Here is a 19,483-nt window from a genome sequence, read left to right as displayed (position 1 = left end):
ACTCATGTGCCAGTACTTCACACAGTTATTCTGATAAAAAAAAAAGGTCATGCAAGGTCTTAGCTTTCTAAGGTTGTCAAAAATAGTGCCCTCTGAAGTAGGCACAGTGCAATGTCGAAGGGGAAAGCCTAATGGAATAATCCAGATAAATTGTATTTTTTTCCCACTGTTAAGACACTAAATCTTTGCTTGTCATACAATATTCTAAACATGTCTCACCATAACCATACACCAATTCTCAGTATATTAGTTTTCAATATCCTACAACACAATTTGCTAAACACAATGTTCTGACACACAATCACACAATCAGGAAGTAATTTGATTTAGCTTTTCAAATACAACCTATCAAATGCCACTTTAATCCCAGCTTCACTCTCTCTCTCTCTCTTCACACATGTAAACAGCTTTAGCCTGGCTCTGCCCCCCTACATACTTCCGCTCAATTGTCATTTCCCTTCAGCGCATGAATATACAAGAGTTTGGCAGGCTATCATGACTTTATGAATACCATCCATATGCCATTGTCATATACTCTAGATAAAGGTAGACCCTTTCAATTTGCTCCAAGAAGATTTCCGGTTGAAATGTTTAGTGAAACTTTAGTCTAATGTTCTGTCTAATGTGTTTATTTATTTATTTGATTTTATTTATATATATATATATATATATATATATATTTTTTTTTTTTTTTAAAACTGTATTTTTGTTTGTCCCCAAGTTACCATTGGGTAAATATGTGTTTCTGTTCCTGGAAGGCTTAGTGTTACGACCCAACTTTAAGCCGTAACAAGAGGGAGTCGGGACAGGGATGAGTCATCTGATATGACATTATACCAGTATTTATTTAAAAGTAATTAAAAGCAATAAATAACCATTACCAAAAGATGTCTAGGGGAAAGTATGCAAGTGTTCATGTGGGAAAATGATAGAAAAATAGGATGTCAGTGGGAGAGGGCTAACCCAAAGGTGCCTAGAATGTGCCAAACCGAAAGTGCCCAAGTCAAGAGAGAGAGCAACCCCTTACCTGCACCCCTGCAGGTGTGCATGACTAGCTTCGACCATCTGGGCCGGCATTGCCCATGCACTGGCCATGCTAGGCCTGAGGAGGCACAGAGTGTCGTAACACTTAGGAATGTTGTTGGTTTCTGCAGATGAAAGGCTATAGGCCTATGAACAGAAATTGTCATGATATGTTAATAATGTAAGTATAATGCAGCTGTTCGTCATTTTGATTTTGACGAAATTTTGAATGTTGTGTGTCATTTTGCTGAAGATTTGAGGCATTTTGCATTTTGTGTGAGCTTCAGTTTGCAGATACCTTACATATTGTTATACTTTGCATGTTCCCAAATGTTATGTCTATTTCATCAGCATCTCATAACAGTCAGTCCCGCCACTCAACCCCCCCCCCCCCCCCCCCCCCCAACTCATCAATTACATCTCTAGTCTCATTTGGTGAGCTGTTACCTTTCATGGCCTATGCATAGTGTTTCAGAATGTGATTTATATTTATATAAACCTGAAGTGGATTTGTGCCTTCACATTCATAATGTTGATAACCTATTTCAACCATCAGAAAAAACACAAACCTCTCTCTCTCTCTCTCTCTCTCTCTCTCTCTCTCTCTCTCTCTCTCTCTCTCTCTCTCTCTCTCAAATCCTAAACCTAAAACGCAAGAGACCTGATGACTCACTTGAGGCGTATTTGGGGTTGATATTTCTGAGCTATCAGGAAACCCTTCTGCCAAGTGCTGTGTCGTACAAGATTACCAATTAGTGTCAACCATGGTTTGAGAGGCTTATCCCTGCAGTATTTGGTTTGTATGTTTTTAGAGACTGCCTGCCGCATGCCCAATTGTTTATGTATAATTCTATTACACATATTGAAATATTAAATTCATGAATAAATTATTTTGTCTTTTAATGGTCAACTGAAGATTTTTTTTTTTATTATTATTTTCAACATTTTTGTGTGTGAGAGATTAAAAGAGGAAGAGAGAGCCATTTTAGTCAGGTCTGCTATATGCTTATCACAAATTATAGGCCACAGAGTAAAATAAGAAATCCTACTATAATTCAGTGTTTCGTTATTGTTGTTTTAAAATGTCCACCCATACACTCCAGCATTTATGTTATACAACTGAGTCTCTCTCAAGCGTTGACTGGATCTACAGTGATTTCTCATCTGTCGATGCAACTTGATGGAAAGATTAAAGAGCGGATGGTGAGAGGAAAGCTCACAGAGCTCTCCATCTTGCTCTCACAGAAAAAAAAGTCCATCAGGGACTTTGACTTTATATAATTAGACAACAAATAATCTGCATCAATGATTAAAAGAAGAACAACAACTGTATACCCATCATAAATAAATGAAAATGAGTGACTGCATCCGAACGGTACCCTTGGTGGGCCCAGAGTGCCATACTAATTAAATCCCTTTGGGCACCTAATGGATGTGAGTAGATTAGGTGAATAAAGTGTTTGAGAGTAATTAACCCCATTGCTTTAAGACATGAACAGTAGCTTGTGGCTAATTGAAACATTTCCCCTGGTCATTACTGTACATAAAACCGAGAATATGGACACCTACAGTACAAAGGACGAACAATTATTCTTCTTCAAGACAACTCAGTGTCAAATTCCCTGTGAATGAGATTTATTCTGGCCCCGGACCTGCTAATGTAACATATGAAGCGTTACAGTGAAAAAGCATTCACTGCCCTTGGATATTTCCACTTTTACTGCTTTTACGAACAGAATCAATTTACTTCAGCTTTTTTACAAATATTTACATATCCTCACTTTAATTTGAAAGTGAATGCAGATTTCTACAAAGTAATGTTAATTAATTTAAAAATACATAATGCAAAATAAGTGATAGCACAAATATTCACCCCTTCAAGTCAGTGCTGATGCATGTTTGGCAGCATGGTCTCACATCATCACATGCCCTTTACCATATCTCACGATTGGCATGAGGTACTTTTCATAAGGTCTTTCAGTGCAAATCATACTGGCAAACTGAAATAGAATCATGGCAGTCTCTAGACATGGTGAAGGGTATGTGATGGTGTGGGGCTATTTTAATACCAAATGGCATGGGAACTTTATCAGGATGCATGTATCCTGCTAAATAACTGGCATTTAGAATAAAAATCTGCCTACCGTATAGTTTAGGGGTAGCTCCTATATGGAAGAACATTTATTTATTTATGATACATTATTCATTCACAAAGAAAATTGGTGTCCTGAAAGGTTGTTTTTATTAAGGCATTCATTTTAGTCAACTTAAGTACATATGTACAGGGTATGCAAACTGTAGGCTATATTACTAAAGTATATAGGCCTAAACATTCACTGCACTCAGACGATCTCCATTTCACTAGACTACTGAACCACTGTTGATTTAGGCCAGTCCTCTGAAGGAGGGTGAATATTTAGCTTATTTTTGCGTTATGTATTTAATTAATTAACATTACTTTGTAGAAATGTGCTTAAAGAGGGGAATTCTGTCAATTACTGTGTAAAAGCCAAATTAAATTGACAAAGATTCCATTTATTGAAGCCATAAAAGTGAAATAGATGTGAATATTTTTTTTGGCACCACCATTTCTTTCATCTGCGTCCAGAACAATTAGAGACAGTCTACTTTTTGTCTCTTTTCATATACCTTTGTTTGACACTGGATGACAATTCAATAGATAACTCTCAAATATTAACTTAAAAACTGACTCATTCTTAGCTCTATATCCAATAAATTAACCAGTGACAGGGTGCATGTAAGGAAAGGCAGTTATTCCATGGAGTTTTCCAAAAAGGGAACATTTCCTTGTGGACTCTCACGGTTTAATGAGCGAATGTTTGAAGTGTCAGATGAAAGGAATTTGTACAGAGTCTAAGCAACAGGGGAGAGCTGTTTTTTTAAGACATGACGTCACATTTACAGAGACTAGGTAATGTGAACAAGATCAGCTAGGTCACCGTGCCCGCATGAATTAGAGTGACGGCCCTTTGCCCAATCTGACACGGGCTTTTTGAGCTTAGGAGTCGTATCAAACATGCACTCATGCTCATAACAGCCATTAGTATGAAAGATCTGACCTGTGTTGTTAACTCATGCATGTCATAGCCAATTTGTACTGTATGTTTCTGCTACACATTGTAAAGTAAATGTGGAAAATTTGGAACGAAACATGCTGCCAAGAGACTGGCAAGAGACAAAATTGAAATGAGATTTGTGAACCAAACCTTGTGTGAATAAAACATGAGAAAGACACCCAAGCACAAGGAATGGTCAAGGTCAAATATGTTTGGAATGTAATCATATTTTGAAATGTAAACATGTGCAGAGTTTGTTCATGTTTTAAAATGGAATTTGTTCTGTGATCGTATCGGTAGTGGTGCAGGTGACTACCAACACCCAACAACAACCCAATTTTTTCTTGTGGGCCTAAAATCAAATCTCTATGGAATAGTCTTGATTCTTGTGTGTAGAAAATGGCTATTTTCCAGAGTTTAGATGTCTGGGAAGAGGGGTAAGTGTTACTCTCATAAGAGTGTTTTCCTTCTTATGTTTGACAGAAAAGGGAGGTCTTATTACGTGAGGGCTTTGGTTGTGATGCGACACGTTGGCTTGGATGTTAGTGACTGAAAGAGTGCCCCTTGACCTTTTGGTGGAAGCCAATAGGAAATGTTACAACATGCAGCTTCACTCTCTCATATAGCGAGCTATCTATTGATCTTTTTCCATGATGGCTCCCCTCTTCAGTTTTCCTGTTTGGGTGACACAGGTGGACACAGCTGTTTTTATGTTTTGTTTTGTTGTTGAATTCCATTCAATTTATTTCCATTATTTCACTGGACATTGATTTTTCTGCATGTTTGCCCATGTGGTAAAACACTGGTCCATACAATATATCACTGACATGAATATAATTTGTCATTTTCTCTCAGAATATGTAGCTATTCATTAAATGGTCAATCAATTATTATATAGTGCAGCATTTACCCAAAACACATTACACATTTAAAAGAAAATACATAAGACAAACATAAACAACCACTAAGTGAAATGTGAAAGACAAAATGAGCAATGTGAAGGAGTTTTCACAGTGCCAGCTGTGCTGATTTGTCATAACATGCCAGTTGCTTTTCAACCGGGCTGGCTTGTACCCATGTGAAGTGGTTTTAAAGATATTCTTGCATGTTCTCCACCATATTGTCTGTCTTCAACTTGCATTGTACTTATACCTTATATATTTTTATCTAGTTGAAATCCATCTATTCATTCTGTCTCAGTCGTGCTTGGCATAGTATGTCTTCCCTTTCCTTATCTTAAGGGCAGTCATAGATGATTCCTGATTAGTCTGTTGACAGATCTCCTATCAAGCTGAACATTGCCTCAGGCCTCAAATCTGTTGCGGTGTGTTAAAAATGTAGACACTTTCAGTTTATTTGGGAAATGTCTCTGTTTGATTTTCACAGCTCCCATTTTATGACCTCTACTGTCCATGGCAGCTAGGGTGATACTGTGAAGAAACACAGGCTCTGCCAGTTCCTATTGCAAAACCTAACAGCTACCTATACGGCCATTTCACAAAGATCACACCAGGGTTTTCTCATTGAATGTGTTTGTTCGTCTTTTTTTTACAGGGAACTTAGTTTACAAGCGCTTTTGCACACCTTTTTTTGTGGGGACAGGTGCGTTGGAATAGGTTAACCAGTAATACTTAAAAGAGAGAATCCCGCACGCTGTCCATTATGCATGCAACATTTATTCACATTCACAACGTTTCGGTCAGACCTTCCTCAGGTGAATTTACAGGGAACCTATACCATGAATAATCCCAATTAGCCTACCATGGGGCATGTACAAAAAATATGGAAAGGGCTCATCTGTATGAGTATAATATTTCATAAAGACCCAAGGAATCACACCTATCACAACAATAATAAACCTAACAAGTGCATTGTCTTGCTTATACTCACCAGCGACCATTGCTTCCTATATCCCACTCTCTGTTCCCTATATACCCCCTACTCATATTCCCACTTTTTCCCTTGGAGGTGGACCCCACTATACCTGCCCCATACCACCTTGACCTATTAGTGAGAGCCATCCACATTTCACAGGTCATCCCTACTCCCATTTTTCTTTTTCACACATGCACTCATGGGAAATGAGAATACAGCTCAACTGATGCCCTTCATGTACCCATGAACCTTCTCTTGATTATCTTGCCAAAGGATATGTCAACCATATGCCGCCCTTTTTTCCCTGGAAATCTTAAATTCACACTGGGATGAAGGTAAAATGCCATAGAAAACGTTCATTATCTCCCATTTATAACCACATTTTCATATTTTATTTTAATCTTTATTATGACCATATAGCTGTTTTCAGAGTTTAGCTAAAGGCGCACGTTATTCTAATAACCTTTGGTCCACGTGCTGTGATGATAACAGTGTGACATTCTTCTGAGATCTCCTGCCGAAGCCTGCCAGTGTTTTAAGCAAAGCTGTTGCTGTGCTAGACACAGTAAACACAGCCTCTGGATGTGCAACTCTGAACACACGTTATCCACTGGGATAAAGAGCATTGGCCCAGTAAATTATGATTCCACCATGAAGCAGCAGGACTGTCTTCCACCTGGGATAAAGAGGATTGGCCTAGTAAATTATGCTTCAGCCTGAAGCAGCAGGGCTGTCTTCTAACCTTGCCAATTTGTCAAGCAAATGTGCGCAGTATAATAGCTCCCTTGCAATCATTCAATTAAAAACTGTAAGAAACTGCTAACATAAATATTTTTAAAATATGTATACAGCCCTGTGATTGCTACTATACCACCACTACTACACTACTACCACTACTAATATATTACTAGAGGTGTACAAGTCTGGCTTCAGAGAGCAAAAGTCCTGCCACATTTTGGTTCCAACCATTCATTTTATCAGCTAATTCTAATTAGCAAAATTCTAAAGCCAGGTGAGCTAATCAGTCATTTTGATATGTGTTTCCTAGCGCCCATAACTGTTTGAGGAAGAGCAGGCTGGCTGAGAAATGGACAAACTCATCATCACTCTTTATCTCACATACAGTACATCATTAAATCTGCTGGTGAACTTGCAGTGTGGTAGCTTAATTCTCATTGTTTTGTATTTGTGTTAAAAATAAATAAAGGGGATAAATGATTTAGCACATTTGGTTGTAGGCAGAATAATTAGAGAAAGCCTTTTCATTCACGAAATACTGTACACAATAATGAGCCGCTGAAATAATGTACTGGGTCATTCAGATGCCATCTTACTACATACCACTTTGCAGACAAAAATAGGCATTCAGAGGTGAAGGAGAAATGTGGAACAGGCTGTTCCTGAAATGAGCTCAAAGCCATGGTTTTGCTTTAACAAACACACACTGAAAATAACACAGTGAATTGGTGTGCCTATATGGCTATGAAGAATCAAATTAAATCTGTAAACAATTTCAGTAATCCTCATTTTGTAATCCTCACTTTCTTTTTTGATCACTTGAATTGACCATTTCTTTTATGCGACCTTGTATGACATATAACCAGCTTTCTTTGATATTATCTGACTATAACATGTACGTTTTGGATGCTTACCACTGTAGGCATACCTCTGGTTTACTCCCAGAATATCATCCAGAGGGAGTCCAACATTGAGGAACCTTCAGACCACATAAGCCAGGACACAGATAAGAGAGACTGCCAAGAAGCCATTTAAGGAGATCTAAAACACGATGGTGTCAGGAGAGGTGGGGATGCAGATGTCCTGGAAGTCTTTGGGAACATGATCTTAGAGGTTTGAAAGTGGGTTACTTTGATCCAGTGGGTTTTAGCACTGAGAGAGCTCTGCATGTTTCCCAGTTCTGGTGCATGAACTAGATTGCAGGAAAACAGTATGCTTCTTTTCCTCTCATCGAAAGTCCGGATATCAAAATCAAAAGGAAGTGCAATTTCAGTTGCTTGCCTTCAGAGTAACTGCTTTTAAAAACACACATGAAAGAAAGTTATAATTTCATCGAGTGGATATTTATGAATAAAGGTCTGTTTTGAGTCACTGGGAACCGCTCATTCGAAAGGATGCTAATTTCACTACACCACCCCTTCACAAACACAATCTCAGAGCTATTTCTGACATATTCAGCGCAGTCCTTGAGCGATGAGTTGAGGAAGACAGCTCAGCTCAGCTCCCCCCCTCCCCACCCTCCCCCATCTGTCTTCTATTTAGCATGAAATGTTTATGCTGTCCCAATTCTCTGCAGTAGCAGATACCCTAGAAGGAGACAGCATAAGCAAGTGTTTTGGCGTATGTCAAAAAATTCTCCACTTCACATGGATGCATAGGGATGTTGCTGCATATTTCAAATAGTTTGGGAATGTTTATTATCCTCTCCTGAAATTCCTTGAATCTCATCATGACTCCTGGTTGTCCGTAAATTTCAAATAGAAGATGTTTAATTCCGTGCACAATACCTTTAGTATACCGCAGCCAGCACATTCTGAAATAGTTCATCCCTGTTTCTCCCATACTAAATAACACAGCAAGCAATTGGAGAGGAGGTCCCTGGTGGAACTAAGAAGCGAAAATGTATCCTGGAAACACCTGAATTGCTTTTACTTCTAGTGGCCCCCACTTCCCCCACTGGGAAGTTACATGTGATATGCTGTATTCCCCACTCCTGGCCATGGATAATGATCCTCTCCATAACTGGAGTGCCAGTCATCCCCACTGCTCAAGGCCAGTCCCTACACACACACACACACACACACACAAGAGACACACAAACACACATACGCATCTCACTTTATATAACTTATCTCAGAGGTGCTGCATATGCTGAGACAAACTGGCACTGCGTGGTGCTGTTGCCTTGACAAGGCGTTAGCTAAATTAACTCCCGCAGTCTCTCCAGCAGCTCTGTGAGCTGATGCCTGACATGCAGGTTGCCTTGACCTCTCAGGAGCTAGGTGCGGCATTGCAGAAGAGCGCACACTCCCACGGGATACAGAATGGGGACAAAGAGGCTGGTTTATTATGCAACTGGCTTGCGGGAGACATATTTTTACACACTTAACCACGCCGGACCACAAAGAATTAGAGCCTACCCGTTTGAGAAGAACACACAAGAATTACAGTATGTAAAATGGTAAGTTAACAATCACAAGTTGAAGTTAATCACATGGTATACAATTATATGATATTTGTATGTATTTTGTCATTTTGTCAGTGTTTGTTTTTTTCTTTGTCGTTTGAATAAACTGTTCAACAAAGTCAATTTTTTGTATTTTTTGTGTGTGTCTGTAAATGTGTCTGCTGACCAAGAATATCCCGATTTCCAGTGATGTTATATATTCTTTTCAGGTCACCACTGGAGCTCACTCTTAGTAGTGTCCATTTGGAGCCGAGGTGTTAAATAGGCCTCACACACCTTGCTTCAGTTTCAATCCCCCAACAGATACCTGTGTCTATGTTTGAGTGTATATGTATGAGCTTGTTTATGAATGACATATGTTTCCTTTTGCCTGCCTACTGAGTTGTTTGTGTGTCTGTGTGTATGTATGACAGTCTATATTCGTTTTGTAAGTAAATGTCTTGGTTAATGTATTTTTTCGTTTACTTACAGTATGTATATTCTCTCCATTTCTCTCCCAATCTTTAATCCTGCTTGCTTTATTCATGTGTCTATGAATATTGTACACTGTATAAGTTCATGGCCTATATACACTAATATGTTATAATAACTGCCTATATCCCTGTATACAAAAATAATGTCTAAACATACTGTGGATATGTTTGTGCTTATAATAATAATAATAATAATAATAATAATAATACATTTGATTTATAATGCACATTTCATCAGCGATCTCAGTGATCTCAAAGTGCTAAATGTTTATATGTTTATTGTGTGTATACGTTTTGTGTGTGTGTGTGTGTGTGTGTGTGTGTGTGTGTGTGTGTTTGTGTGTACATGCCCTCTGTACTGCTTGTCCATGTGTGTGTGTGTGTGTGTACGTGTGTGTGTGTACATGTGTGTTTGTGTGTGTGTGTGTGCGTGTGTGTGTGTACATGTGTGTGTGTGTGTGTGCATGTGTGTGTGTGTGCATGTGTGTGCTCTGCACTGCATGTCCACACGTGCGCGTCGCTGGCCTTCATCACCAGGGGTCATCGGCGGCACTGCTGCGCGTGCTCGCCCTCTCCCTCCCCTGGAGGCGGAGCATCTCCATGACGCTGTGGGCGTAGGCGTCGCGCAGGTTGACCCCGAGCGCCGCGCCGTCGGAGGTGGACCCGCGCGCCAGCCGCCGCAGCGCCTCGCTGTGCCGCAGCGCCGCCTCCTTCACCTTGAGCGTGAAGTAGCACGCCGAGAAGCGGTCGTTGATGATGGCGATGGGCAGCGCCAGGATGAGGATGCCCGAGAGGATGCAGAGGAAGGCCACCACCTTGCCCACGGCCGTGTCAGGCCGGATGTCGCCGTAGCCCACCGTGGTCATGGAGGTGGTGGCCCACCACCAGGCGCTGGGCACGTTGATGAAGGTGGTGTCGGGCACGTCGTGCTCGATGGCGTACTCGACCGTGGCAAAGATGGAGATGCCCACCGACAGGAAGAGCATCAGCAGACCCACTTCCTGGTAGCACTGGGTGATCGTCATGCCCAGGGACTTTAGACCTGCGGAAGAGAGAACAAACACACGCATGTCTTTATCAATATACACCACACACACTGTGTTGAGAGTATATACTGTGGCATGTATGACTCATCCTCTCTCAGGTTACAGATTGCAGGATACGCTTACATATGCACCACACTGTGTGGACCAGTGAAGACGTATATCAAGTATGTCACTGAGGAGTATAATATCAAACATGCAGGCAAACAAGATACACACTGTGCACTAACAGATACAGGACTAATCATCACACTGTGCACTAACAGATTCAGGACCAATCATTCTCAACAATCTTCTACAGATGACCAGTATTTATTAAATCTTTACTGAATCTGTCCAGAAGTCCATTATCACACTGAAGCATAAAACAATTAGCCTAAACTGTCTGTTAAGACGTGTGAACTGGAAACCGAAAACTAGGGCGGTATATGCACAACCTGTTTTTTACAAATGTCCCCCCCCCCCCCCTTTCATACACCCAAGACGAAATGTGTCCTGTTATAGTGTGACTGTGAAAGCTCTTTGCCTTGCCAGCATCTTTGATCCCCTGCAATGCATAATACATTTTCTCAGGGGGTTGAGGAATAGAACCCCACAGAGCTGTGGCAGATTGAGACTCGCTGGCGTGATGGAAGACGGAGGGGCCGCACCGGGAGGGAATCTTCCTCTTAGTGTTGCACATCAGCTCTCCTCCGTGGGAGCAGCTGTCAATGAGAGATGCTATCTGGATGCGGACGTGCAGGCTAGCCTACTGTGCTCCTAATGCAGCCTGTTTTAGCAGCTGTCTGTCAATAACTTGTCATTGCTTTTGAGAAAGAAAAAAAACGACACTGACGAGTTGACCAGGTGGTAGGTACAAAGGCTTATAGTCCGTGAGCCAGAGGGGTTGGTCGTTACCGAAAAAGTGGCAAAGGCTACCATACCTTTTCTGATAGCCTGGGATCTCAGCTTTTCAATGATGTATGATGGCCATCTGACAAAAGTAGCTGTTTTGAGTTATGATGCATAATGTAAACTAAGGTTGAAGAAATAATGCGTATAAATCAAGCAGAACACTGAAATATTTTATTTTGTTATGTTTGGTATCATTTTAAAGGGGAGACTCTGAGCTTTTGGATAAGTACAGCCAACCCTGGAGCTGAACATTTTGGATAAGTACAGCCAACCCTGGAGCTCTTCAAACCTTTAATCACACACATTTTCCTGCCATTTCCCTGCCATCTTTTGTCTTTTAATCCTGTGGCACCTGGGAGCATCAGAGAAACAAAATTCAAACACTGAAATACTGGCATATGGATTCAGAAAATGTATCATTTACCCATATTATCTGATTTGGAGGGGATGATTTTCCGTCTTATATCAGACATGGCGTTTTTTCAAAGACATAAACAGTAGTGTACTATTACACTTAAGGTTAATTTGTTGATATGTCGAGTTGAAAGTCTGAGGTAAATATATTTGAAATAATAATTATTGATACAGATCATTTTGAAAAAGTTGTTATACAGTGCAACACACTGACATGAGGAGTGACACAGTCCCTCTTGCATGAGCAGGACAGAAACTCAAGTACTGCTTGTGGACCAATGGAGACATTGAACCAGTCTATGGAGAGCTGTAAGTCACCATCTTGGTCCAGTCTAGACCACCCATGCTCAACTGGGGAAGGAACTTCAGGGTTGTTCTCGAGGCATCTTCTCCAGATAGCACCTTGATAGTTAGCTCTGAGACCGTGCTTCCTGAGAGAATCCGAGCATGGAGTTAACTGCCAGGATTCTACGCCTTTCTTTGCACAAAAAAAGTGCATACTTCATTTCATTGATGTTGGTGATTCTGGACTTGGAGCTGTACATTTGACATGTGAACTCCTTTAAGGCTGCATACAACTCAGGTGACATTGCCCAGTCTGCCCCAACCTTCTGAAAGGTCTCACAGAAGTTTTCATTCTTCTGAAAATGTTTTAGGGCTGACACTTTACCATGGCCTGCAAATGCACTTACAGTATTGCAGCCTGTGTATACGTGTATTTTCTTGCCTGAGAACAAGGCATTCATTTTTTTTATGTAGGCTAAATTCAAAGAAAGTGGGGACCTGATATAAATGATATTTAGTGGATATGTATTAAGGACCTTTTTAACTATCTAAAAATGCTGATAATGCTGAATAACAACTTTTTCAAAATTATCTGTATCAATAATTATTATCTAAAATATATTTACCTCAGACTTTCAACTCGACTTATCAACAAATTAGCCAAGGGTAATAGTACACTACTGTTTATGTCTTTGAAAAAACGCCATCTCTGATACAAGACTGTAAATCACCCCCTCCAAATCAGATAATATAAATGATACAGTTCCTGAATCCTTAGGGTCATGCCAGTATTTCAGTGTTTGGATTTTGTTTCTCTGATGCTCCCAGGTGCCACAGGATTAAAAGACAAAAAATGGTAGGGAAATGTGTGTGATTAAAGGTTTGAAGAGCTCCAGGGTTGGCTGTACTTATCCAAAATGTTCACAAAAGGATTTAAATGAAAGCTCAGAGTCTCCCCTTTAAAATGATACCAAACATAACAAAATAAAATATTCCAGTGTTCTGCTTGATTTATACACATTATTTCTTTGACCTTAGTTTACATTATGTGTCATAACTCAAAACAGCTACTCTTGTCAGATGGCCATCATACATCATTGAAAAGCTGAGATTCCAGGCTTTCAGAAAAGGTATGGTAGCCTTTGCCACCTTTTCGGTAACGGTTTCCATAATTTGAGGCCCTGGCTCACGGTCTATTATGGTCAAAACACAATCTGCATACAGAATTGTTTGGCGTCTGAGCGACTTTGGATCTAATTCTGAATTATGTAGCACAAGTAGCAATACTCATTCAGGTTCATTCAATAATACTTTATAATACAACTTAACTCCAATGGAATAATTTCCCCTTCCTAATTGAGTGCGCACTGACAAGTAGTATTTGTCGAGAGAGATAGAGAGAGAGAGAGAGAGAGCGGTCCGATTTAAACAAATTGTATCACTAACACTCACTGCATCATGACTTCGGGAGTGTTATACCAGATATCTGAGTGCCACTTGAAAAGATATACTTAGAACTTTTTGAACATTGAAATGCAGTGTGGCAGAACATTTATAGATTTGCCTCTCAGCATCACCTGTCTTTCATCCCAGCTTTTAACAGAAGGTGTGAGAAACAGATCTTAGTATACACCAAAACTTCACGCTTACAAGCTCCTGTGAGGCGTGAAAGACATGTCTGCCATTTGACAAACCTATTTGTTCATGATCTCAATGTGAAAAACGTACATTAGCGCTCAACAGGAGGGGAACTCGCAGCTTGAAAACACATTTTATTTAGTCAATATGTCACTCTGAAGAGCCTTGCTTCAGTTTCAAGTACATGCAGCAGCCTCACGGATGAAACATTATGATCAGATATTCATGAACATGAAAAAAAGAATTCAGATGATACAACACATGACAACATTGTGTTAACCTGCAGCTTTCCTACTACTTGCATCATGGAGATGGGTCTTTTGTCACTTTGGTTTCAGTATTAATCTAATGAGAACAGACAGGTTTATTTTTATTCTTTGGATTCATGCGGCTGAAATCATATGCTGTTGTTTTATGTTACACAACCTTAGCATACCGCTGTCCAATGTTGCGGGCGCGTCTCATCATTTAATAAAATTATAGCTTTGACAGAAGAGGGCCTTGATGAAATATGAACGTTAGTGCCGATAAGTGAGAACAACATCATTAAACTTTGATGGAAATGCAGTCTGGATGTCTGGAGAAGGAATTGTCTACATCATGTTTCTTTGGCTGATGAAAGAGAATCGCACACACACAAACTACAAATGGAAATTGACAAAATTATCTTGTAAATTAGACTTAAATAACAGCCCATTAAAATGAATGACAGTCACCCCACCCAATTGTTGTTCTTCTCTCAGAAATAAATGTCAATTAAGCTTTACTGCGATGAAAACAATCAAGGAGTGTCTGGGAAGTCAAGGATCAAGTGTCTGAACCGATTGGAGCATTTCATCAAGGCAAACTACTTTCAACATCTATCAGTTATGAGGGAGACATTATAACGGCACTGTTCTTGTTTATATATATTCATTTCCAAGAGCTGATGTGCTGTGCACAGTCCCAGCCTGATCTGGCCCTGTTGCCTCTCTGACATCATTTCTGTTCATTATTCATGGCTCAGGATGCATCTCAAAGTGAAATCCTTGCACTCAAAAAAAAAAAAGATCAAAGCAAGTCATACAAAGCTCTGGAACATTTTTTTTTCTTTCAGCGTCTGTGGGTCTGACTCGTTGGAATCTCTAAGGGAAATTGTCAAAATGTGAATGAATAAATGTATGCTCTCTCTCTCTCTCTCTCTCTCTCTCTCTCTCTCTCTCTCTCACTCTCCCCCTGAAAAGTAGCTCAGACAGAATCCAGTGTACGTTATGATCTCGACTAAGTCATCAGCGGTTTCACCACAGTGCACACATGGCTGCGGATCCTCTTAACAAACCAACATGACATATTATTCACCATTATTCTCACCGATATGTGCATAGTATACCTCAGTGCCCTGATGCCATGACATGTACTGTACTGTCAGACATGACAGCCTCCTTTTTTTACTCAACAGTCTATTCCTGCTTCTTTTATGATTTTGAAATGCCTGTATGCCTTGACCCCAACATAACCCTTTTATGAACAACAATGTTTTTAACACCATTAAATCCTTAAAACCAGTATCAGTGACTTTTCTCAGCCAGCAAAGCTTCTAGGTTTCTACCAAGAAAAAAGTCAAAGGGCATGGGACTGTGCAGGCTAACTGAAACAAGCTCCCCCATCCAGTGATCTGAGATGGTCTGACCAACACACATTTTTCATGTTTTATGTTTCTTACCTCACATTGTATTATTTAGGCTATGACGTATATTAACCACCTATAAGGTGTACGGTGCCATTTAAGAGATTGTCAACTTGTGACTTCAACCTGACTAGGTTAGTTGATTGACAGACCCGGCATCAACTAGACGCAGTCTATTTAAGGGCGTTTCACCCCTTGTACTGTTTGTACTGATGATGGTCTATATGGGACTGAAAATGTTATGCACTAGGGTAGCACCTTACACTCCTCACTAGTTGGATTAAACTTTGCATCGGCAACATTGGAGTTCTCTTTTTTTTTTTAAAGTATATTTTTTTTGGCCTTTTTATGCCTTTAATTGGACAGGACAGTAGAGATACAGACAGGAAGTGAGTGGGAGAGAGAATTGGGGTGGGTTCAATCGAACCGGTGTCGCCAGTGTGCCGTGCAGGTGCCCCAGCCAGTCGTGCCATGGCTGGGGCCACGGCTGGGGCCACGGCTGGGGCCACGGCTGGGGCCTGCGAGTTCTCTTTTTGACTGAAGGACTGACCAACACACAAACACAGATACTGTACGTCACCTGTGGAATGGCGGCCCAGCTTGAGCATCCTGAGTGACCTCAGCAGTCTGAGCACCTGCACCACGCGGCCCATGTTCTCCAGCTCCGAGGAGCCGCCGTGCAGGCTCTCCACCACCAGCGTGACGTAGAACGGCAGGATGGCGAGCAGGTCGATGATGTTCACCACGCTCCTGCTGAACCTGCACTTGTCCCGCACGCACATGTAGCGCAGCACGAGCTCGCCCGTGAACCAGATGATGCACACGTACTCCAGGGCGTCCAGAAACGGCTGGCCCAGCACGGTGAAGTCCAGCGATATCAGCGCCATGTTCACGATGGAGACCACCACGAAGAACATGGACAGGGTACCAAATGTCTTTGCAGCCGGGGACGAGTCTGGCTTCTCCATGAGGTCCCATAATCTCTGTCTCAAGTCCTGGCACATCACCCCTGTGAAGTCCTCCTCCTCAGTGTCCACCACATCCACGTCCCTCCTGATATCCAGGCATTCCTTCATCTCCTTCCGACGGTAATACTTATCCCGGCAGCAAGAATCAATGCGCAGCTCGTCGATCCCCCAGTACTCGATCTCCTGGAGGAAGGAGACAACGCACAGTTCCTCACGCACATGCAAGTGACCCGTCTTGTAGAAGTTCATGATGTACTGGAAAGTCTGTGAGTTGCGGTCAAAGAAGAACTCGTTCTCCAGGAGGTCTGCGTCGTCACAGAGGTCCATGGCGCCATCACGGGTTGACAGGGCCAGCTTGCCGAGCCTAGTCTCAGGGTAAGACGCCAAGAGCTCATGGGAAAGGATGTAGCGACTTCCACCGACATTGATGATGAAGAAGTCTAACGTGTCATCGGTTGTTGGAGGTGCTTCGCTGTAGAAAACACTGGACTCCAGGGACAATAAAGAGGCACTGTCCCCGTAGAACTGTGCAGGACTGGAGGTTCCACTGGCCATACTGGAATGGACAGTGGAGAACCTGAATGGGTATTAGAATGATTTAATTCAATGAATTCATGTCCTTTACTTGTCATTAATTGATTTAGCTTCTGTGAACAAGGAGTTGAATACTCTGAAGAATCTTACATTTTACATCAAATTAGTCACAGAATTCAATTTAAGTGTTTTAGATGTCAAACAAATGCATGGAATAACCTGGTCTGCATTTGAATGCACCGCAACATTATTTAAATTCTTGGACTATATCCCTCAATTACCTGTCAAGAGAGCCTGATTAGATGAAGGTATAAAGAAAAGCCAAGAAAGCCGATGGCTGTGTCCTACTTTCTCAAAGCTTGTCATCAAGATTTTAATATTTTAGCTGGCATGCCTAATTAATTGTACTAATGATACTATTCTTGAAATCATTAATTCACTTTGGTAAAACCCACTCTGTTATGATGACAGGATGGCTCAGTGCACAATGGCTGGATTTGAAATATCTTATGATGGACCAATAGGAATAGGGCCGTATTTCATAGAGGACCAAGATTATTAATGTTTATGTAAGATGGAACAATAGAAAAGAGTGAATAGTGAAAGGCAAAATTAAATTACATTGCACAAAGATTAAGGCTACTTCCCAGATTAAGTTCCCCATTAGCATGGAAACTTTATAGAAGAGTGTGCCTTTATAATGGACATAAGTAACAACTGTCATGCTTTGGTCCAGGAGAAAATATAGTGTCTTTTTGCAATTGGTTAATCATAGCTAAGCCATTCAGCATTTGATATTTCTAACATAGGCCTAATATAAACCATGCAAATGATCAAATTATTATAAAATCAGTAGGCTGATGACTGCTGTCAGGTTATCAGTTCGCATCCGCACACATCCTATACTTCTAATTACATTTGACAAATATTGGCTTACTCCGAGGTGGTTTCCCAACAAACGCAAGTTCTTCACACAGCCGTACTGAAATCTTGCAATCAAGTAAAGACATCAGATATAGGGTAGCCTACTTACCTTTGCCTCACAATAAGCTATTCCACATCTGAAAGACACATTTTCGTTCTCAAGAAATTGCATCTAAGGTAAAATTATTTTTTGAACGACGCAGATTTGTATTCTCAAAATCAGATGCATTTTGTGAGACGTCCAATGCTCAATTAATTCCGGCGTTATAAGTTATTCCATGAAAAAAGATGGTTAGAATTCAACCTTCCACAGTTTCCACAGTTGTGCTATTCAGGTGCGCAGATGCGCGCCTTAAAAGCGCAAGAGCGAGCGAGACCGAGCCAAGGGCGAATCATAGACTGTGGGGCGAATGAGACTGGGACGTGCTGCTAGGCAACAAACTCGTGTTTTCTTCAATGTAGCCTACTGTGCATGTTAGACGATTTCTCTTTATAAAACAAGGCCACAAATTGCAAATGCGGCATTTCGTTTATACTTGAACTTCAGGAACGTTTAGCTACGAAGCCTGCCAGTTACCATCATAGACCTTGTCCAAAAGTTCCATTCTCACGCTGAAGATGTAGGCTACGGTGTCCCAGTGAGATGAAAGTCCTGCAAGAGGAGTTGCAGTCACAAACATTATTTGATTTCATATATATATATCTGGTAGCCTACATCAGATATAATTTTAGCTCAGTTTATAATAGGCAGGTACAGCACATTCGGAAAAATCGGTTTAGTCTGCAGTTTCAAAAGGTAGGCTATCCTCATGCTCAACGTATGGCAATTTACGTCCGTATTTTGTACGCACGTTCTATCCGGTGGTGTATTCATACCTCCGTCCGTATTTTACGTGTGAATGCATAGCGCCCCCACTTTTTCGTGTGATATTCCTGTGGTAGTGTTCGGTATTGCAACGTTTCATCCGTTTCATCCGTAATCGTAAGCTCCTCAATTTCATGTCAAAGTACGGACGAAATCAACGGAAAGAACGTGTGAAACACTCCACACGTATCCGTATTCGTATTTTACGTTGAGCATGAATGGGCCTTAACTTGTTTCAGTCCACTTGTTCTTTATCTTTTTGGTAGTGCTGCCACCTGGTGTCTAATGATATGACTACAGGTTTATGTCTGAAGAGTCACAACTGGTCGCAACCAAGTCCACTGACCATTTTTAATAGAATAGATGTATTACTAGATTATTTTCCCCAAAGACTGGTCTATAGGCCTAGTAGGCCTACTACTTTATCTTAGGCTACTCTGTAAAACTATAATTGATCACAGGCTATACAAGAAATATATTTCTCATCTGTCACATCTGGCTTTATGGTGTTTCTTTTCGCGGCCCGATCTCGACCTGTCTTCTGAATGGCGTAGGCAACTAATTACTTAATTAACAAACTAAGAGTTTTATTCTAAAAT

At 40.9% G+C, this 19,483-nt stretch overlaps 1 protein-coding gene across 1 annotated transcript; it reads right to left on the bottom strand.

Annotated features, from left to right (window-relative positions):
* Positions 1-10,177: 10,177 nt before the first annotated feature.
* kcnv1 (potassium voltage-gated channel modifier subfamily V member 1) lies at positions 10,178-17,116 on the bottom strand. Its single transcript, XM_062537970.1, has 2 exons — positions 16,174-17,116; positions 10,178-10,695 (listed from the first exon to the last, which is right to left on the bottom strand). The coding sequence occupies exons 1-2, from the start codon at positions 17,114-17,116 to the stop codon at positions 10,184-10,186; spliced, it is 1,455 nt and encodes a 484-aa protein (XP_062393954.1). The 3' UTR covers positions 10,178-10,183.
* Positions 17,117-19,483: the final 2,367 nt, after the last annotated feature.

The sequence above is a fragment of the Sardina pilchardus genome, chromosome 6 (genome assembly GCF_963854185.1).
Source record: "Sardina pilchardus chromosome 6, fSarPil1.1, whole genome shotgun sequence".
Taxonomy (NCBI): Eukaryota; Metazoa; Chordata; class Actinopteri; order Clupeiformes; family Clupeidae; genus Sardina; species Sardina pilchardus.
The sequence above is the reverse complement of the archived record's forward strand: the minus strand, read 5'-3'. Positions and strand labels throughout refer to the sequence as shown.

Coding starts and splice junctions, on each gene's coding strand:
- kcnv1 (XM_062537970.1), bottom strand. CDS start 17,116: ATGGCCAGTGGAACCTCCAGTCCTGCACAGTTCTACGGGGACAGTGCC. Junction 10,696..16,173: donor GCTGGGCCGCCATTCCACAG/GTGACGTACAGT, acceptor TCTCTTCCGCAG/GTCTAAAGTCCCTGGGCATG.